The sequence below is a fragment of the Anas acuta genome, chromosome 20, assembly GCF_963932015.1.
Source record: "Anas acuta chromosome 20, bAnaAcu1.1, whole genome shotgun sequence".
In the NCBI taxonomy this organism is placed as follows: Eukaryota; Metazoa; Chordata; class Aves; order Anseriformes; family Anatidae; genus Anas; species Anas acuta.
In genome coordinates, this window is record NC_088998.1 from 10,472,260 (window position 1) to 10,495,112 (window position 22,853).

A 22,853-nucleotide genomic window follows, 5' to 3' on the forward strand; every position below is an offset into this window, starting at 1 on the left:
CAAATGTGACGATTACTCAGTAAGGCTCAGCTCGCCTCTGAAAATATCAGCACAAGTTGCCTAGTGATCTATGCCTGCCTCAAGCCACAGCAGCCACAACATCCAACTTCTGAAGAGTGGCAAACAGGCATACCAATGAAGGGCAGCTCAAACAGGACTTCAATATTCAGCTTTAATCACCACCACTACTGTCAGTAAAAACTCTCAGCGGTCACGTTTGTGTCTTAACCAAGTATTTCATAATCAGATTCTAAATTAAAACTGTTGGTACTAAAAAGAGTCAACTTTATTTGATTCTTGATGCTCATACTTATCTTTAGAAGCTTTTGCACCAATGGTATATCATGAATTTCCCTAAGATTCGCAAGTGACTCCACAGAAGTCAGACTGGGCTCTCTTACCAACCTCCTACGCACCACTGTAAGCCCTCTTCCCAGAGGGTGCAGCTCCATACAGAGCAACTGCTGCCCAGAAAACGTTGTTGGGCCAAAGACCACCTCCTCGTGTTACCCACCATGGATGCCCTGTTCTGGGGAGAACCAATTAGAGAAACAACAAAACCAAAAAAAAAATACACATAAAAATAGGTCTCATGCTTATTTTTGAAGCTGTTTCCTTTGTCACTTTGAAGAGGTGTTTTTTAGGGAAACTACCAACAGAGCACCTCAAGCATTTCTCGCATGAACAGAACACGAAATTTCTGTTACTGAACATTTTATTTTGAAAAGGGGGAAGAGAAGACAATGTTGTTTCTCTGAGATAGAGGAACAAAACTTTCTTGCACTGTGACAGCAGCATTTTGCCTCTTTCCTATGCATTTACAGAATATCATCAAGGGGATAGCCCAAAGCATTGATCCTACGCTATGTGAACACAGCAAGTTCACGAAGTTTCCAAGTTCTAAAAATTATTACTGCCTATAGAATCTTGTTCAACAAAAAGCCAAATAGGGAAGAATACTGAAATTAGCTGTGAACTGTATAATCCCATTGTTCAATTTCATGGCATTTAAGACACTACCTTCCCCTCCTCAAAAGTCTAGCTGCTAATCCAGGCTGTAACCTGATTTAATTTTCCAGATGACAGGATGGGAATATGCTACAATGGCATATTAGTGTAACTATGCTGCTCTTTTACTCTCAACTTTTCATCAATCATGAAGTGAAGAGTTTTGCTTTTAAAAGAAGCATGGTTAAATACTTCTAAAACCAGCACAACTCAGATTGGTCTGCATTTGAAAGATAAGGAAGTTATCGAGCCAGGGAAGTTCTTCAAAAATTCTCAAGAAACACTTCCCACAGTTAACCACACAAGCAACAACATATATTATCATGACCCATCTGAAAGAAAAAAATCAGCTTCTTTAATCCATGCTGGCTACAAATCATTCAGATGAAGCAAACTTAAGTTTATTATATAGTGATAATTACTTCATTTTTCCTCACTAAGTGATTTAAGGCATTCATTTCTTTAAGGTCTTTATAGTTGCAATTCTTTTTTTGTCCCTTTAAAATGAAATGGGATTCCATTCAGAGCAGCTTCAATTTCAACACCCGTAACACATTATAGTATGAAAAAGTAATTTAAACTTCTTTCCAAACCTCTGCAAACTCCTTGATGTCCTGTATTCAGCACAGCCAAACACTTCTGCTTGCCCCCAAACCGCTGCAAGCTTGGCGTGCAGATAACAGAACAGCACAGAGAGGGGGCAGGGGGAGGAGGGAAAGGGGGGAGAAAACGAGGGAGAGGAAAACCCTAAACACAATATAGACCAGAAGCCTCAGAACAAATTCACTCAGACAATACCTATAATAGGATTTTTTTCTGAATGTAAAGCTTTTAAGACTTCATTTTTTCTTGTTAAAGTATTCCTTATTCTGTAAGTGTAAAAGTCCTAAAACCGCCAAGATGTAAAAGAAAATTCTGTAATCATGACTTGCAAAGTATACTAAAAAAGTAAACAGCAGAAGCACAAAACCAAATACTGCCAGCATCACAACCCATACAATTAAGTTATCCCAAATCATCACAACACCAACATGCCCTGTACGCGCATGCAGGAGGTGCAATATTCAAAACTACAACTTAAGAATAGTAATGGAAATATTCACACAGGTGACTACATTTCAAACAAAACAAAAAAACAAAACAAAACAAAACAAAAAAAAAAGGAGAAACACTTCTCACTTTTTGGATAAGAACTGTGAAAAACACTCCTTGTCTCGTACAGCAGGAAGGGGCTACGTTCCTTTCCTCTTAGCAAATACCTGCTTAGGAGCTGCTGTCATGTCAGGCTGTTGCACTGTCCTGTCATTTGAAGGGTACGTAGTGCCACACAGACCTCCCACTACACAAAAATGGCCCAGTCAAGGATGGTGTTTCCCCCTTCCTCTGGAAGAGTAACAACTTTGACAGAATCTGTTCTTTTGTTTCAATTCCATTTGAAAAACAAATGTACCATGAAACAGTATCAGAGAGCTAGCAAAAAACATTGTAGCTATGTCTGATCGAAATGTTAACACAAACATAACCACGAGACCTAAAACTGAAGAGTCGATGTAGTCCACATTTTATTTCAAGCCTCTCCTGCAGCATGAAGCAACTCCCTCCTGTCCCGAGGAACACGTTCGGCTCTTCCCTTCCAGAGCACCACGGGGTGATGGGAACAAGAAGCAACAGACCAAAGAAAACGTGTCAGAGTCAAGATATGACAAGTGATTAGTAAAAGGTCATCAGAAAAGTCATGTATCAGACTAGATAGACCCTTTTATAAGGTATCGTGTCCATCTTCAACTGCTGTTGTTCAATGTCTTGGATTCTCATATGGAAGTTTAATCAAAATTTTACTTAAGTTTACTTTAAAAGTACTTATTTCAAATCCTGTTTGCTACATGTTTCTAACGTCTTTACTTGAGGTCTTCAGTTCTTATATATGCAGTGGGTAATTACTCTGGTGATACCTCAAGTCCGCATTACAGCCCAGCTGATGAATCTTTTGAGTTTGCCTTACTGTGCACTTAAGGGGATATTTCTCTTTATAACCATCTGTTCTCCAAATGATAGCACATTTCTGGGTTGGTTGAAATCTAAGCCAAACTCCAGGAGCAAATTTCAAATGGGTTACACTTTAAATTCTGTTTTCCCTGAAATTTTAGCCAAATTACACAGTGGCTAAAACTTAGAAAATACAATTAAATAACATCCTAATTCAATGTCTAAGAAACCCACAAAGTCGGGCTTTTAAAATTAAATATGAAGTGTTTTGAAATGGTGTACAGGCTGCCTGTAATAATCATACAAAGCAGGTTAAATGCAGAAGCTGAGGAGGAGCACACCAGTTAAGCAGGCCTCTGTTGTCTTTTGTTTGGTTGTTTTTTTTAATAATTTTTAATTGACTTCTGCTTGATCAGGATTTTTTTCTTGTAATTGTTTTCACCACACTATAAATTTAAAGGAGATATGCTCCTTGAATTCTGAATTCGCTTCTCTCCTGCCTCTTTGTATTTATATTCTGAGACAGCAGAGTTGCCTGGTGACAGCCTCTTCACTTCAACAGCAGCTGGCAAGCCCTCCTTGTCCTGAAAATATGTAAGAAATTGTTAACCAATATTTCATGCTATGATTTAAATGTGACAATCTGGAAGTGCCAGTACCACACAGGTTAAGATTTAAAAGACAAAAAATTAAATTAAAAAATTGTCATGTCTCCGAAGCAATAAAGGAAGAAAAGTAAAGAGACCTTCCCCACATGGAACTACAGGCAGCAAATGGAAATCGAGTTAGTGCATCGTCTGGAGTTCAGCAATACCCAACACGAGCACTGCCTGCATAAATCTGCCTAGTTAGCTTTCATTTCCAGAATGCAAATTCTCAAGTTATGCAAGATAAGACCAAAGCAACTAGAAATTTGACATTTTTACAGGAAACAGTCACCCTCCTTTAATATTTACAAGACATGTATTTCCAATTGCTTACGTACGCCTATCTGCTTTCCCAAGATTACCGTTTCTGCTGAAGGGTCAAGCATACGTAGCCCTCAAAAAAGTTTCATCAAGCTAGCTTTTTACAGCAAAAATAAAACATTTATGTTTGATAAAGTGACAGTTTATAGCCAACTTAATTAATAACATTGGCATGTTAATAAGCACTTCCATTCAAAAAAATCCTTATTCAATTAATTTTAAGAGAGAACCTTTTAAATAATGTCACATTTTCTATTTTCCTGTCTCAGCCAGCTAACTTCTATTTCTCTTTGTTGTTTTGAAGAAAGCCAGGAATAACATTGTAATGTAATATGTAATACTGCTTTTTAGGGATACTATATTACAAGGAACTCACAAAAAAACACAACATGGCCATGACAATCAGTCAACTACATTACAAAACCTGAAGAAGTTATTAATGAAAACAAACAGTGTTTTCCAACACAACTCCGGACTTTTCTTACTAAAAAATTATTCTGAGTTTTATAAACATTTTCCAAACTGCTTTATTTTCACCATTTTGGGTTTTGGTTTTAACGATGTTATGGTTATTTTAATTTGCCAATAACCCATATTTTCCATGTACTAGAGAACACTTTACAGACTATTAATTATTTTTTTATCACTTTCTCAAATTCAACCATAATAAATTCAGATAGACATATTACTAGGAGAATGCATACCAGTACTGCATAAATATATTCATGGACATACAGAACATCACATTTCAGATTTAATATGAACTGACTCAGAAAGCACTTGCAACAGAAACGTTCCAACCCACCAAAAATTCTTGAAGTGTTATAATAAAGTAAAAAAAAAAAAAAAAACACAAAACACTACTCTTCACCAGTTGTATAATTGCTTAAACTATACAGAGAATACCTTCTTCGTTACACAAGCAACAGTGAATACTGATTTCTAAGCCTGAAGCTATGTAACTTTATAACGTTTAAAATTCTGACCTTACTTTCATACTTTCAATATTGATAGTATCAAACCGTTTCCAGTTTCAAATTTCTCACATGCTACTTCTGTAGAGTACCACCTGCTCCCAATGACACTGTTACATGTTACTGATCTGTGCAAATATCATCTCTTACAGGAATCTCCCTGCAAAGCAATAGGAGACCTTACAGAAAAGCTCTTCAGAATAGTTTTGGGTCTTGATGCCTTCAGAATTTCTGTATCTGCATCTCTGTTTATGTCAGGGTGCTTTAGTTATTCAAATGGCATCAAACAGATTCTGTCAAAGATGAAATTGTGCCACAGGAAACTGGGAATCCCATTATTAATTCTATTGTTTTTCTGTACTGGAGATCTTCACTTGTTGGAACATACAGCAAAATACACACCACCGATCATACACGGAGTCTGATTTACATCCATAGATCATTATCAGTGAAGGACAGACAGACCTATATATCATTTTTGAGGAGACTTTTTATAACAAATAACAGGATGGTTGTGGTTCCTACAACAACGTACACAACCTTAGAGCTGCACACTTACCTTGCTTCCACTACGGAAATCCGTGGTACCTAAGGGCCCTCACTGACCATTAGGTTCAGTGGGCATCACCTCACTCCTACTTTTTTAAGCCATATAAGTTCATACGTAGAAGACAGCAGCCTTGTACCCTTTGGTACTTAATTTCAGCTATTTTGCTTCAGCTTGAACTGCATAACATTCCCCTCTCAACTTATCTCACATTAGTGGTCTTCATTCTACCAAAACGGTAATGAAAATTTCTAAAGGCCAGGGAACTGGAAGAGAGTTAAAACACAAACAAAGAAAAAGCACAAGAAATCAGAGACTGGTCATGGTGAGCCTCAACGACAGCCACAGTGTCGCTGCAGCCTTGCGAAAGCCTACCAGCAAAAGCATTAAATGAAAGTTTGTAAAAACAGGAAGAGCATTCAGTTCACTCTCCTGCAAAAACTTTCTGTGGAGTCAGATGTGTTAATGACAGATATGAGCTTCTTGAACACTATTCAAAGTTTAGTGGAGAGGGTGCAGGGGAAAAGGTCCTGGCTTGGAAAAATACACCTCATCTAGCTAATGACCATGAGATGAAAGTGAAAGAAAATCATTGAGTGTTCAGCTACCCAAAATGACTTCTCTCTTTTGGCATAAAAGTTCATTAACAAGACAGCATCAAAAACTGGAGGAGAACTGCGGGTATATTTACACTTGCAGTATTGACCTATTTTGTATGTGCAATGCTTTCAGCTACTATTAACAAAGCTCACTCTATGCCATGTGTGATGCTATAATAAAAGACAGCCTCTAAGAAAAGAAGTTTAGCACATTTAAAGCAATACCATCAGTACGAAGAGTTACTCGTTTTACATAAAGAGGAGCTTGATGATGTTCAGTGCAACCAGACTGGAAATCTATCATCTCACTAAAAACGTTTCAAATATTTTTGTTAATGTAGAAAACACAAGGCTATCAAAAAGATTTTTAACTGCAAAATGGAAATGCACTGAAAACATTTTAAGACATTTGATTCTTCCAAGATGTATGATAGCACATCACCAGGTACCCATATTCTTCTGAAGTAGTGAACTAGTTTAGTTTTGAGCTCAAACATTTCATAAGTCATATTATATTCACTTAGCAGCCAGCCCTGAAAATCAGGTGCATATAAATCTAACAATTTCATTCATTTCTCTTCTCTTTTCCTTGCCCAGCTTTATTACACAGCAAAATCACAGCTACATTTTCAGACTTTTTCAAGAACTCTGCCAACTCTTTCCAATCTGCCCACCCTTAGCAGCAGCTTTGCTGAGAACAATTTTTTCCTTCACTGTGAATTGCAAAGGAAATCTAAAAATGCAACTTGAATCCACTTCCCTATTTTTTCTCCACAGATCTATCTACAAGGTGGTGAAGTGCAGATGGTCATCGACTCCCATTGTGCTGACATGCAAATCTCCTGAGGATGACTACAGAAACGAGGAGTGTAACTTGTTAGGGTGAGGTGGCAGCACAAACATACTCTCAGCACATCAACACTGACTTGCAACATCGAGTATTGCACAGAACAGGAGGGAAAGATGTGGCCTACAGACAAAAGGTCCTCAGATGAAACTTCTCAGAGTAACTGAGAAAGCTGATGGAGAAGGAAGTAAGCATGTTCACAGAGACTTTTCCCATAGTGCCTGGCAGAAACCTGGCTGGTAGCTAGAGGTAAGCTTTTGTTATTGCACAACAGCCGCATGCACCGATAAGCAGGAAGATGAGGGGGAGCAGTTTTTAAACAAATCTCAAAAATTAAAGTAAGCTCCAGAGCAGTACAGTATGTCCAACAGATCTAGCTGCTTTTATCACAGACAAACACACCTTAAAGAGGAGCATACAGTCTCTTTTCTCATTAGCTCATACCACACCTAATTGGGCTTCCAAGCTCCTTGCTCCCTAGCTGCTGCTTTGAGACCTGAGTTCGCCCACCTTTGTGCCACCAGCAGGGGAGTCCAGGCTCTTGGCTGAAGAGAATCGACAGGTCACTTCTGCAAACTCTCCTTCCCGTTAAACTCTGTTATTTGCTCTATATCCTATCATCCATTTCAGAGTACAGAAGAGAACAATATTTACAGCACTTTTCCTTGACAAAAAGTAAACACATATATCACTGATTGCAAGGCCACGCCACGAGTATTTCACACCACCATCGTTCCATAGCGGCTCTACTCCCATTTCTAAAGTGATCAAACTAACGGCAAAGTTCTCTCCATCTTTTTAACACAAGCATATATGTTTGATTTTTAAACATGAAAGATTAAATTAGAAGCTACACACACAAACACAACTCCTTTTAAAAAGACTCAAAACACTGTATTTACATCTACTAGTACTCACTTTATTACTACAACCTTTATAACCGAGCTTAGGTTTGCTTCAAACAAAACAGGGTTCTCAGCAATACAAGCAGAAGAAAAAGCCCTGCATACAGTTAGTCTACAAAGAATTAACTGGATTAATTAGCAAGGGATTTGAGAAGCAGCTTGGAGCTAGAAAACCAAAACACTAAATTGTTTAAATACTTTGGCAATGGATCAAGGTTTCTAGGCAGCCCTATGTTCCATTCTCTCCTTTTTTTGCTCGGTGTTTTAACACATTTAACCTGACAAGGTACTTTTTCATGAGATATGAATGACACTGTCAAAATACCAAAAAAGAAGATGTGAATTAAAAAATGCCACAAGCTGTTAGCAATTCTGCCAACATGTATGAGCCCAGGCAACATTAATTAAAAATCAATAGCTTAGGACATAAATAGCTCTTATCTCTGTTATAGTATATTTCTAACATAACTCTTTATTAAAGAAAAAAGCCAACGTCTTTGCTATTATACAGACTGAATTGACCACAACAAAGCAAAGAAATACGGCAAAAATGCTGAGCAAAGAAACACGTATGAGAGAGGGAGGACAGGAGCATGAATGATTGGAATGTTTCAGCCTTGCGCTATCATTACCACATAACTGGTTGGAAATAGCCACGCTGCAAATACTTGCAGGAGAAGTTACCAGGAAGAACACGTCAGGTTTCTACTGCTAATGTGGTTCTATACAAAAATCCTGCATGCCAAGGAAGTAACAATAACATGCACATCTTCCTGCCAGCTAGAGCTTATTAATCATTATTTTTATTATGCATTTCAACTAAGGATTAAGTTACTGTGAATTCTCTGATAATTACAAAATAAAGGTGAGAAAAAGAGACTGCAAAGAGCATTTCCTTAATGATACGATCTTCAAACTAAAGTTATATTAGAAGGATTCTAAGCTAAAAGATTTAAACTAAGCTAGGAAATTAAGCCACCATTTTTGAAAGCTGTTTTCAAGCAACTAACTCACAGAGAGTTGAACGTTTGAAAGACTTAAACCCACTTTCTAATAAAAGACTACCTAAGACCATGCATCACCCTGGGTACGCATTTTGGATCTGCCATATCCCCTACACAACTATGGCACTTAACTTCTGAACAGTTTCTACATAAAATTTATTAAGAAAGAAAAGAATAAGTAAAAATCATACCAAAATGGAGAGGTTAAGTTCAGTTTTATTTTTTTGTCTATTTGATTAGTTATTAACAATGGAAATATCAAATGCCTCCATCCAGACATGCACACCAGTCTAAATAAAGGATGAAGAAAGAATACAACCAAGCAAAAAACAATTTTCTTATTTGAGTTCAAAATAAAAGGGAAAAAATCGTTTACGTAAGAGCTATGTATGCATTTGCCAAGAAAATAAAAGTTTTGAAGTACCTATACAAACACCAGTTTAAAAGCTGATCATAAAACTGTAGCACCCTTAAAGTGAAGTTCTCAGGACCAAAAGGATTATTCTGAGCCACGGCTACCGATTTGAGCTCTCAGGGGCATCTCCTATCAGCTAACCATATGTAAGTGCAGTTCCACTCAACTACAGAAGACAGCTTTGCTATACCTGCAGATGAACAGCAACACCAAACAGTTGGTAATGCTACAGTGGACAGCCAGTCATTCGGGAATTACAGTCTGGAACATATGAAGAGGTTGCATTTATTAAAAACAACCACTAGAGATGAGCCAATTGTTTCCACTGGAAAGATTTTTTTTTTTTTTTTTGAGAAATATTGATCTGAAACACTGAATATGTACATACGGAACACCAGCTTAGTAAAAGCAGAGCAATACCTAGAGTAATAATCAGGTTAAATAGGAACTTCCATTATGGCAATACAGTCATGAAATACCAAGCTTTCAGATCTTAAATAACTTTTGATTGAGTCCATTGGATTTCATCTTCTATTAACTGAACTTTGGAACATTCCTATTTCATCCTCCTCCCCTCACCATAACCTCACATTCCAAAAATTCAGTTTATTGATTAGAATGCAGCCCAAGGAAATCAAAAGGTTCTGCTCACAATATGCAGACACCAGGTGTGAACACAAGGAAAAAAACAACCTCACTGTCCATGAGACCTTTTGCTCTGTCTCCTCACTGAGCTACAGAAATAAAGTTGTTGCTGTTTTATAAGATTTTCTTAAACTACCTGGATTCTCAACTGTTCAACTTCCATTCAAGCTGCCGCCAATTTCAGTTAATCTTGTTTATGTAGGTGCACCAAATACTAGTTGTTGTTACTGCATTTGATGTAACAAGATTCCCTCATCTAAAAAGTTAATTACACAATGTTAATTTTTAGTAGAAGCATTGTGTGAGGCCACAGAACCACAGCTAATACTGTTCCCCAATTTGAATGAATCTGAAATTCCACAGAGATCCTCCAATAATGCTTTATCTCATTGTAAAAACACAAACCATCACTTCATTAACATTTCAATCATCTACTTCATTGAAGGTTCAAGAAAACAAAATAATTCAGAGGCTGTTACATCATCTGTCTCCATTTTATTATAAATTAAACTGATTATAAGATGAAGTAATTTATAAACTCTTTCAAAAGACAATTTACATTTTCCTTCTACAACAATGAAGGTATCCCCCTAACATACTCCACTTGTGTTCAATACTAACCAAAGATACTTACAGTATATATATGAATGTATGTGTGTGTGTGTGTATATCTATATATATATAATAATAATAATAACATTTATATAAAAGTGGAAGATATTTCTGGTATGTCTTTGGATTACTTTTAGCATTCTAACACTGTTTATAATACTGGTACAAATACTGCCACCAATAAAGAAACAAACATTAAAAAGGTGTCCTTTAAGCTTTCCTTTAAGGCATCTACCATAATGGCATAATTTGCTCTGGACATCATTAAAATGTAAAGTTAATGAGGATTCAGCTGAAAACAGAAGAAATGTAACCTATTTTCAGGCAAAACTTCTAACACTGCAATCAGAGGGAAAACCTCTTTGATGTCTCTTTGTCTCTTCTCATTAATTTTCTTTTGGTTTAAAAAAAACACAAAGGCTGTTTAAACTAAAAAATGCATAGAAGTTTAAACATGGTAATTATAGTCAAGCTGCAATGAGGTCAATAGGTTTTTAAAACTCTGAGATAAACAAAATTGAGACGTATTACTATTTTAAAAACCTTGTCAATACTCAATCTCAGTTGCCCATGTGATGTCCACTGTATTCCAAGAATTTAGCCTAGGTACAGAATTGATTCCGGAAGGTTTAGTGAAGGACCTAATCCTGTACCCAGGGTAAAGCAAACTATCAAGAATAAATACATCAAAATGAAAAGTGCTACAATTGCTGTATTACTTGGTACCGCATTTGGTATTTTAAGTGCAACAAGGCATGTATTTTGCAATCTCCGTGAGAGAGAGTTGGCAAATTGTGAAATTCTGCTACTTTCTACCTCTACATGTCATTAAATAAAATACTGAACAGCTAAATAATTCTATTTATTCAGTAAATCTATTTTTGTTTATGTATACTGCTAAGGTGTACACAAAGCTATACGTTCCTATTTTAATATGCTAATTCTTTCCAGCAGAAATTACCCCTAAAAGCTATTCGATTGCTTACTTCCGACAGAATCTACAATGCAGGAAGTGGTATGTACTTTTAGTGAATAGTTTATGAGCAGCTTTTCTGAAACCATAATGGAAACAATAATACTATTAAAAACAAAACAAGATGATTTATTAGAAACAAAGGTAAGGTGCTTAATCCATTACATAAAAGAAACAAATACACAAGAGAAACGAAAAACGTTATCTTCAATGAATAAGGACATGAATTACAGGAGAGCAAAATAAACACATATCTATATAATTTTTCCATGTACAAATATCATCTCTAGATAAGTCAGGATGAGATCAATGTATTAGTCTATAATAATTAGAGGTATGAATTTTAATGCATTGTAATGCATATAGGCTAGAATTCTATAGATAATGACCTGCTCTATATGAATCTATTTTAACTTGCTTGATAGACTATTCAAATTGAGCCGAGTGAAGGAGCACCAGACAAGTATCAGATAAAACAAAGTCAGGTGTTACTTTAGGTGCAAGTGAAGAGCAGCTTCAGAAGACAGTCTCATACTTATTGCAAAGGAAAGCGTGTTTTGCTTATTTCGTTGGTTTTTATGTCATTGCTGGGAGGGTTTTTTGTTGTTGTTGTTTGTTTGTTTTTGGGGGGAGGAGGGGCTGTCATTGGGTTGGCCTTTCCCACAGGCCAGTTCTGCTCAGCTGCCTGCTGAAGAGATTTCCTAAATTACTGCCCATTCTGCCTGAGCTAGTTCTTATGTCCTGGTATCTTTCCTGCCTTGCCTGCACCATCCTTTATTGTCCTATTCACAAAAATACAAAGCACATAATTTTACTATTAAGTGAAATAATAAACTTGCAAATACATAAAGTGAGGAAGCCTGATTCCATTGTATACCTATGCTGTGATACCCAACCAGACATTTGGTCTTCACATTTCAAAATCTGATTTTGAGTCACATTCATGCTCACAGGTGTTCTTCCACACACCATCTCTTTCCAGTATCTTTGGAATAGAACAGAAGACCTCAATGACCACTAACGTATCTTACAGGTCACATAGACACACCTGAAGACTTAATTGTTTCCTTCAGAGATAAAAGCATGTAAGAACCAATTCAAAAGAGGTAATGTTGCTGATGTTTATATTCCTAACTATGTAGTTTCAACATAAAAGACCCTTCAAAGGAAGTAAAGATGGGATTCAGATAATCCCAGTAGAATGTAATGGGAGTTGCAACTGTAATTCCCTTCAGCACTATACAAAATCCTTGCACAAATTCAGTATGTAAAAGATACTGCTTTAAAAAAAAAATAGTCACAGCAAGTCTTCTACCCCCCCAATTTTTCCCCCATCCATTCCCTCAGCATGTGTACTGTAATAGCTGATGAAGGCTGAGACAAACCCCGTATTTTAGCACAGCAAATATTCCTTTGACAACAGTTCTTCATTCACTCTCCTACTCATCTTTTAACAGCAGTGCTTTACACCCAGATTATGACTTTCTACATGGTCCTTCTACACAGACTTGCATTATTTAAATTATCTACAGTATGAATACTTTAGTTTTATTAATTTGTCTATCAAATTAGAAAATATTACTTTCTGCATGGCCAGTAACAGAAAACTTCAGAAGAAAACAAGCAACTTAATTCTTTATTGGGAAGAAGGAGATGAGATGGGATGGGACACACATTAGCCCCTCTGCAAATACAAACAATACCTGCTGAGATTAAAACCCATTCTGAATCCTAGATTATCACTACCAGCTCCCACCCCTTCCATCCGAGTTATCATCCTTAATCTGCAGGTCAAACTTCCTGGTTTCTATCCCACTTTTCTGTGAAACAGGCTTTATTGGAAAGCATATGCAAAACTGTTTCCAACTAAAATAGACATAGCAATCAACTTCCCAAGAGCAAATAGATGTGTCAGATCTGCTGGGCCACAGCAAGGCCAAATCCCTCTGCTCATCAGTCAGGAGTCAGCAGCATTGCCTTGGCGTTTCTTCCCACTTCTCACTTGAAGAAATCCAGTGGCGAGCCGGTGAGACACCTTGCTCAAAGATAATGAGTATGTTCGGATATAAACAGAATATAATACAGTGATTAAAATGTGTCCTACCACCACTGTTATTCACAACCACTACTACAGGGAAGTGAACCACACACTAACCCGTAACTGGGCATCAGCACACAGCAGTATTTCAGAAAGAAGTCTGCAGGTTCAATTTTTTCTCTAGTAGCACGTAAGGTTGAGGCGTTTTTCTTTTTTTAATATACAGCCATGGCTGAATCAGAACGGTAGTCTTGGATTCATTTCACGCTTACCTTTCAGTAATAATTTCATTTCAAATCACCTTGCTAACTCTTTTTTAAATCTTAAAAACCACCCCCAAAAAAGAGAGACAAAAGCAACACACACCACAAAAGAAAAAAACGTCTCTTTTTGTTCATGACAAAAAAATATCACACCCCAGAGAAGCAGACCAAAACTGCCCAGGGCACTCTGCTAGGCCTCTTTTTGAATTAGAGTTTACATTCTCTTCTTTCAAGGAGCTACGTAAAACAAAAAGAACCAGCGATGAAAATAGACCTGGTTCCTCTTTTGTTTCACCAATTTTACTTTGCCTGCTTGTTAAACTTATTCGCTAGGTAGAGTTACTGACCCATGTGCTGACAGACTAAACACGGTCATGACTCCTAAAATCCAGTATTTCTATCGAAGACACTCATAAGAAGAGTAACACGACTCTGGATGGACAGTCATTACCAGGACACTGCTACCAGCACTAAGCAAAATAAATAAATAAATAAATAAAATAAAAATCCCTAGTCTTAATCTACAGGGAGTCTTCTTTAAAGTCATTATTTCTTCATCTGAATGACACTCTAATTAAAGCTCTTTACAAGTCACAGAAGTGTCTATGTTGAGATTAACGACTGATTTTAGATGCACTAAGATTTAAGCAGAAGTTAACAGCATTAATGAGATTACCTGTTGCAATTAAATAAGGACAAACAAAACCAAACCACCTTGGAAATTTTTGTGACTGAGCATAAACTAAAGTTAAAATTACTCCCTTAGATTAAGGCACCGCCGCCATAACAACAACTTTTTTGACTCTTTTCAAAGTACAATCTGCTTGCAGTTATTGGAGTAACAGCCCTACTCTTAAAGGAACACATTAACAGAGAGTTAATTGCAACAAGTGCTTCATCAAATTCTTAAACGCTTCAAATGCTGAAATATCAAATGCTTCAGTAGCATTTGGTATCTAAATTGACTCTCTCAAGAACTCTTTAAAAAGAAGAACCACTCAAACCTCTATAAATTCAAGGAAAACTACAAATACAGCTAGTGAATGAAAATAATTTGTTAAAACCACTAAAAACCTCCCTTAAAAAGTTTCAGTTTAGCAGTTAATTTCAACCTGCAGTTAAAAAGGCACTAGCTGTCAGTCAGTTTTCTCACCCAACTCTATCATGAAAAGAAAAACTGACAGATCACAGGAGCTTGCCTTTGTAAACCAATTCAGGAACTTTCATGCTTCTTATTTGTTAGGTTAAAGGTTAAATTGCTGACCTCTGCCCTCCTGCTTAGCAGCCTTTCCCTTTTTCTGTAAAGCTTTATTTTGGGGCTGTATTTACATGGATTAGTCTCTTTTCACGCTAAGAAGGAATCTGTTCACAGCCAAAGCCTTAGTTCTGGTTGTACAAAAAGCAGTCACAATTATTCAGCAGCAGACAATGACCATATTGTGGATTTACAAAAAAACCACCTCAGCCATGGCAAGTTCTGTCCTCGCTGCACAAAACAATAGAAGAAAAATCTTATCAAGCATTCAAGAGAAAGCAAACAAAGCAGGCCCACTGTGAACTTGATGAAGATGTCAAGCTCCTTTAAAAAAATATAAATCAACAAAAGAGTTTAAAGTCTTGTGAGTAAGACTTTCTGTGCTGAATTTTCCTCTCTAGTTAAACAGTGCCAGCAGCAGCAATATAGCACAGACTGGTAAATACTTGTGCAATAGAAAAGATTGCAGACAGAAGTAGTTAAAGGATGAAGCAAAAAGGACGAACAACAGATCTCTTTCCACAAAGTAAATTAGAGAAATGGAAGAACATTCATAACTAACATTTTCGGTCTTTATTAAATCTACTATCATTGGATAAGAACAGACCTAAGAAAACTTTTAACTAAAACATATTATTACTTGCAGTATGACAAATTCTAATGTTTCATAAAGTGATTTTCTCCTCAAATTGAGTTCCATATTTAATTTATACTGTAAAATCCCAACGGAGAACTGCCTTTGAACAGAACAGTTCAGACAGTGCTACTTACTTGATCCAGACACTTCAGTCCTAGTAAGTTCTTTGTGAAAGTTTTCCACCTTGTAGGTATTCAGAAGAAAAACAATCAAATGGAAACAGGAAAACAAAGAAACAGCTTAGAAGAATTAGCATTCCTAGATGCTAGCCATCTCCTTACATTTGGTTATTTTTCCAGTCCTGCAGTGGGAAGTTGGGTGTAGGAATAGTGTCACACAGATAGGACAGGAAAACTTGTCATACCCCAATTAAGGAACACGTTCAACACAAAGCCCTTTTTTACTGGAACATAATGTGAATTTTACACTTCCTTTGTTAGTTCTAAATATTTAGTATGTTACCTACTTCTCGATACATAACAAGCAAACCTCAAGCAACAAAATGCTTCCACTTCACAAAATAAAGGTTGCTCTGACAGATGCACAGGTAGGGTTTACAGACTTTTGAACTACCAACTCGTAACTCTACCCAAGTACCAGTGTTGACGTTCAAGCCAATACTTGATCTGTTTTGGCAGGTACTGATGTGGCAGTGAAAGTTAAAACAGGACAGAGAATGGCAAGTAGCAGCAGCACGTGCATTTGGCACAGGCAGAAGCCTGCTGGTTCCCTCTGCTTCTTTAGTCTTGTCACAGAAACCACAGCGACAATCGTGGAATACTTTTAGGGCCCGAGTACATCATGACATCTCCCTGCCGAGTTAAGGGCTTCGATTAGTTTCAGTTATAACATTCGTGATCTACTGGCGGGTGGGGGAAGAGCTGTTACAACACAGGGCTAGAACATGAAAAGTAAAGAAGGAAGTACTTAAACTACTCACAAGCTTCTAGTAGGAACAAGATTAGTAGTACATGCTACTCTCAGAGCCAATTCAAATGCAAATTCCATCCTTTCTCTCAAACAATGATAAACTCCCTCAGAGTTAATAGTTTCCTTCTAAGATTCATCTCCCTTTTCAACTTAGTGGTATGTTTTCGAGAAAAGAAAGAAGCACATGGCGAGTCTTCCAGCAAGACCTTTTAAATTCTGTCATAAAAGAAGTAGTATAAACTACATTTCCTTTACTAATCCAGTGAACATTTGTTAAACTCTAGCACACTTACACTATGTCCATGCTATCACGTTTAGGCTTCCAACTTACCATGATTTTAAATGAAAAAAAAAATAAAAAGAATGAAAGAAAGAAAAATCCTTTAACTGTACTAAACCATTTCAGCTTTTTCCTTGAACACACAGCAAGAATTTATGCTACACTCACAAAAAGATGAAAGATGAGGTCCTTGGAGAGAAAGGCCTTTGGCACACTACATGGTAAAGCTACAGATTTGACGTACTTTTATAATGTCTGCTTTGGCGAGAACACAAAAACCCCATACAAAAGCATGCTATGTCCTCCCAGACAGGGGTGCAGGGGGAGTGCCTCACTCTCACGAGCATTTACTTTCAGATGTTCATATCTTAGAGACGATTTTGATCGGTTACTTTAGACTAACAAATTCTTTTTCTACACCAATGGTCTGACAGTTATGCTCCAGTTCTCCTCACAGCCCCCTCTAACAAGGGGGGATCTTTGGCTCAGGTCCAGCAAGATCCTTACATTTGTCACAGATTTCTGAGGAATGAACTGCACCAGTTGTCAGATCATAAAGTGCTTTGAAAAATTGAAAGAAAGCTTTCTTAAGTAGTTAGCATGATTTTGCTTTATGTAGGTATTTGAATGAAAACTGTTAGTAAATTCTTTCTATTGCATCTGAAAAGTTTTGGTAAAAGGAGAAAACATTTTAGCTGAAGTTCAAAAACAGCAAGTGCTTTTCCAGTGTGATATACCATACTTGTAAACATTAAATATGTCAAGAGTATTAAATGCTACTGAATTTCTAGAAGTTCAGCAGTTACAATTTATAACAGGAACAATTCAAGCTCTTTGTAGCTTTCCCCTAAGACCAGAGAATTTAGCATTTCCAGGGTATATTTAAACAAGTAACTTTTATCTTTCTTTATTTGTAAAGCACCAGATACATCAGCAATGAAACAAACAGCACAAACATCTTCAGCTACAAAGACTGATATTGAAATTGAAAAGCATCCTAATAAAAGCAATGGTAGACCTTAAACTTTGAATGAAGTGTTCACAAGTGCTACAGCACTTATTTTAGAGAGAAGTGAATAGATGTATGTTTCAGTTGAAACTATGTCATATTTCAGTATTGCAAAAGAAAGGCAAAACTGATGCAATTAGATTATGTCTTGAATATATTACTGGTATCTGCTAGGCAATGCACTGCATTTTTATTCCCCTCCACCTTCAGTTTTCAAGGTTTTATTTTATTTAATTCCTGAAGAAAGGTTAGCTCCTATCAGTGAAATCTCTAAAATAATTGTGACAAAACTAAAAATTCTTTGCTTGCTTTTTCTTACTTTTTTTTTTTAAAAATAAAAAAAAAGAAGTAATAACCTGGATTTAGTAAGGCAAATAGCTCCTTAAATCCAAATGATAACTAAAGTTAGAAATACTCCTACTGTCAGAAGTATTCAGGAAAAAATTAAGAGTGAGCAGGAAGTTCAAATAAAAGCAGTTTTATATTTTTGTTCAATTTCAGGAAGTCAGATGTTCTTAACAACAAAAAACACAACAAAACCAAACAAAAACCAACTCCACTCTAATAGATTCAGTTACTCAAAGGGAAACTGGGAATTCCCAGCTTCCAAGGAAATTGCATTCATTAGGCTGAGACAGAAGACTGGAGCGCTAAATGTCTTCTCTTGAAATATCTTCATGGTTCTCAAAATACAGATATCACATTTACATAAAGTGACCCAGTAAGAAAAATCTGTAAGTACCCAAATAAGATCTATGAATATGCAAAGAAAAGTACAAATATAGCTTTTAGATCCAACTGAATTAGGAATTCCACAACATACCAAAGACTTCATGTGGCAGAAATACACAATTACCAATGCTGAGAACAGATACTCATTATTTCTCAGCAATCCAGACAAGAAAGGCTGAAGAGCCCACAGCTGAGCTGATCCCGTGACCATTTCCCTCCTCAGTTCACACACCGCACCGCTGTTCAGCACAGTTGTGCCTGGACTGGAACAAAACGTTTGATTTTTCAACTTTCTTTATTTTGACAATTTTTTCTCTTCATGTCTTACTTGGAATACAAAACATCTCCTGAGTGATCCTGGAGCTTGCATTTCTAGGAATCAAACCATAGGATCATAGGATAATTCAGGCTGGAAGTGACCTCCAGAGGCCTTAGGTCCAACCTCCTGCTCAGAGAAGGGTCAGGTGTGAGGCCAGACCAGGCTGCCCAGGCTGTCACCCGGTCAGGTCTTTCAAACCTCCCAGGATGGAGACTGCACAGCCTCTCTTGGTGACCTTTTCCAACACTTGACTGTGCTCACGGTGAACACACATTTCCTGACGTCCAGCTAAAACATCTCGCTTCAATCTGTGTCATCGCCTCTTGTTCTCCTGCCATGCACTGGGAGCCGGTCACCTTGATGAACTCCTTACAGGTGCGGAAGGCTGCTGTACAGGTCCCCTGAAGCCTCCTCTTCTCCACGCTGAACAAGCCCAGCACCCTCAACCTCCTCTCACAGCACAAGTGCTCCAGCTCCTTTGCCAACTTGGTGGCCCTCCAAGAACTCCTTCTAGTTTATCGAGATCTTTCCTGGAGCTCAGAATAGATTTTTTTTTCTTCTGCAGTCAACTGTCTTGGTAACTAAGAGGGAGCCTTCTATAGATGATGTAAAATGCTGCTCTCATCCATTTGGAAAGTTACTAAACATTTAATGTACGATTGTTAACAATTATACAAGCAATAAAGCTACTTGAATATACAATTGTCTGTCAGTAGTTAATAACAGGAGTCAGTATTTCCCATTTCAGCAAGAAGCAAATGAGCCATGAAATATATTAAAGCTTTTAATTGCAGTTGATACTTAACAGTTACATGGAAAATATCCCTTGCTATACAAACTTTTGGATTATTAACAAAACAGAGGCATGTTTTACCATCCCACAAGCCAGACAATCTCCCACACTAGGATTTTTATAGCTTTGGAACAATTCACTCTCCTCAAGACTGTATTAGAAAATTGATGCAAGAATTAAGTGCATTATAAGCGGTCGATAGCACTACCAGACTAGACATAAACTTCAGAGATAGTTGTCTCAGTTCATTTCAGAATCCATTCTTTGGGAAGATTTTTTTTAAACATGTCTGATCCTTACATTTAGTTTATGTTTTGCTTTTCTTAATAGTAACTGCTCCTTGCTGTTTAATATACATTCCTGTGACTCCAGTAAAACACACTGATATATATCCTAAATCTTCCAGCAAAGACTAGATAGCCAAGGAAGAAGAAAGAGATGACTACATGGAGGTCTCTAGGACTATATTTCTAGAAAGGCACTTTGCCTGAAAATACAGTACAGCTATTAAATACAGCTGATACTGCAGAGCAGCAAACAACCAACCAGTTTTGTTTAGAACACGAGGACAGAATATTTGGAGATACACTCGTCTAAAACTTCTGAGAATACAAGACACCTCTTAAATACAAAGTATTAGGCGGGGAAAAAAATTCAGAAGATCATTCAGACAGAATTAATAACTTCAGAATATACAAACTGTATTTCTTTTTAATATTTTTTTACACACTAAGAACAACCATTTCTAATATTTTGCACCTACAAGTGCATACAACAAACTTAAAAACACAACTAAAGTGAAACTCCCACAGAATCAGTTGGTTTATAGAACAAGATGTATACTAAATTCTCCAATTAAAAACCTGTAAAGTAGTTTCAGTGCTTTTTAACCCACCTTCCCACAGCAGGGAATTAATCCCTCCAGGGGGATGCAAACAAACTTCAAAGAGAAGATTATACCCAGACACTAGTACTGTACAATGTAATGTTTACGGTCAAATTTGTTCAGATTTTCTGGCACTAGAATCCAGGTCAGATGTGCAGAAACAAAGACCAGTTATTAAAAGGGCTCCTGCAGTTACATCAAATAGTTGTGACGGTGTACAGCAGGAGGACAAGCCAAAACTGTATTCCAGTTACAACTCCTATGGAGGCTTTGGCACTAAAGGAAAGAGTTGCAGTTATTTGGCTCTCACTGATTGTAACAAACAAATACAGATATAGAAGGAGATAAGTGGCTCCCCAGTCAATAAAGTTACAGCTCATTGTACCATATATACAATAAACACAGGATTGTTTTGCCAAAGATCAATGGTATATTACTCCAATATGTGTTGACTAATTGTAATGATTTCATTTTGACATCCTTCCTTTCCATAACTTTCTAGACACTGACCTCACAAAACAGTATCTTGAAATCAATTCTGAGATTAGGAACAAGGATAACCAAACATTCACAAATACACTTCCATGTTGGTTTCAGCTGTTACAGGACTTCTCTAGCATAAACATAGGAATATTTCTCAGAAATAATATTATGGCAATATACCTGTATAGCAATAACTCGATAACAGTATTTGGTGAAAATCATTAGTTAGCCAAATCATAAGCTACTTCTATGCCTTATTTCTAGATAAAATCATTTGATCAAAGGAAGAATTTTGGGAAGACAATGCTTTTGTATACATGTAAGAAATAGTAAGTAAAAATAAATTCCATAGAAAAACGTTTGGACTATTTTTTAATTTAAACCTAATCATTCCTCATACGAGCAGAAATATAAATCTGAAAATGCTTTTACTTTTTCACCTCAATGAAGTAAGAGTTATTTCTATTCCAAAAGACAAAGGACGAAACAGTCAAAGAACCCAAGAAACTGTCCACAAATAGGGACAGAGGTAGGATTTTCGTATTGTTAGTCCCAACTGTAAAAGATTCCAGCTTTCTTTAAAAGGTGGAAGAACATAATAATGAATATACCTCATTACCTTGCACTACATGGTTAAGAATAGTTTTAGCCAAGAAATAGGTAGAATTACAGCACAAAACAGTACCTTTCCCAATGCAACTGATGCCTGAATAAGTTACTTCTGCATACACTTCAAAGGTAGTTTCCGGATTTTGTCTGAAAGGGGAAAAAAAGAAAAGTATTTAACACACAGATTTTTTTTTTCCAAGCATGCTTTCAATTACTCAGACAAAAAGGGTTCTAAGAATGCATACATTACAGTGACAACTTCATAAAATAGATTCCTTGTTTTATGGCCTGAGAACCTCAGATCTTTCTGCCTTGCAGGAATGTAACAGGTAGGCACTGAGGCTCAGATCATTTAGTATGAACAGTGTCCAAATGAATTCCACCAAGAAAAATTTAAATAAAAAACAATTGAAATCAAGCACACAGATCCTTTATGTCATTTCAATCACTGTGACCTGTCTGCATTTCTACATACGAAAATGTCACAGGCCTGCTATTCAGAAACTTTGCCAGAAAAAGAGAACTATGCTTTTTGTTCCTCTGGGTAACATTCTGAAAAGCAATGCTTATTTCAGTTCTTAGGCATAATACCAACTGTGATTACATATACAACTTGCAAAAGCAAGTTATTTTTTATTTCACCTTTACTTTCAAATGAGAAAGTAAATCGCTGTATATGCTAAATACCATCTTGGATATTTTTTCAGAAAAAATAAAATAAAACCTAATTACCCTTTTCTCTTCACCAATTTGAAAGCAGAGTCAAATTGCCCAACATGAAACAAATAAAACAGATTCACATTTTCATTACTGTGACCCTCAAGTTCATCTTTATGACACCTATTTACTCAGAAAAAAAAAAAAAAAAAAAAAAAGGAAAAAAAAAAGCAGCAGCAGTCAAGAGGATGCAAAGCCACTTTAGGCATACATTACTGGGAAAAAAAAAAAAGAGGCTGTATTTAGGATGAAGACAGTTCACTTCTTTAATACCTCTTAATAACAGTTGCATCCCTTTGTCAGAAGGGCCCTGCTGGAGAATATTTCAAATGCACAAGGTTTAGCCTCAAGACACTGCAGTCTTAAATGTGGAAAGTTGCCAGATGCAGATGAAAAAAGTAAAGTGATATGGTTAAAGG

The 22,853-nt window shown here is 36.7% G+C and overlaps 1 protein-coding gene across 11 annotated transcripts in view; it reads right to left on the reverse strand.

Moving 5' to 3' along the window:
• The window catches only part of DENND1A (DENN domain containing 1A), a 191,663-nt gene that overhangs the window by 162,717 nt on the left and 6,093 nt on the right, over positions 1-22,853 (reverse strand). For 10 of the 11 annotated variants that reach the window (XR_011089171.1, XR_011089169.1, XR_011089170.1 and 7 more), the window contains one exon: positions 21,794-21,864. Coding sequence is in view for 6 of the 11 variants with exons in the window: in XM_068657021.1 (XP_068513122.1) it covers positions 21,794-21,864 (71 nt within the window). In the remaining 5 variants the exon portion in view is untranslated. Of the gene's footprint in view, positions 1-21,793; positions 21,865-22,853 lie in introns of those variants that run through there. The other variant, XM_068657025.1, reaches the window with a different exon arrangement.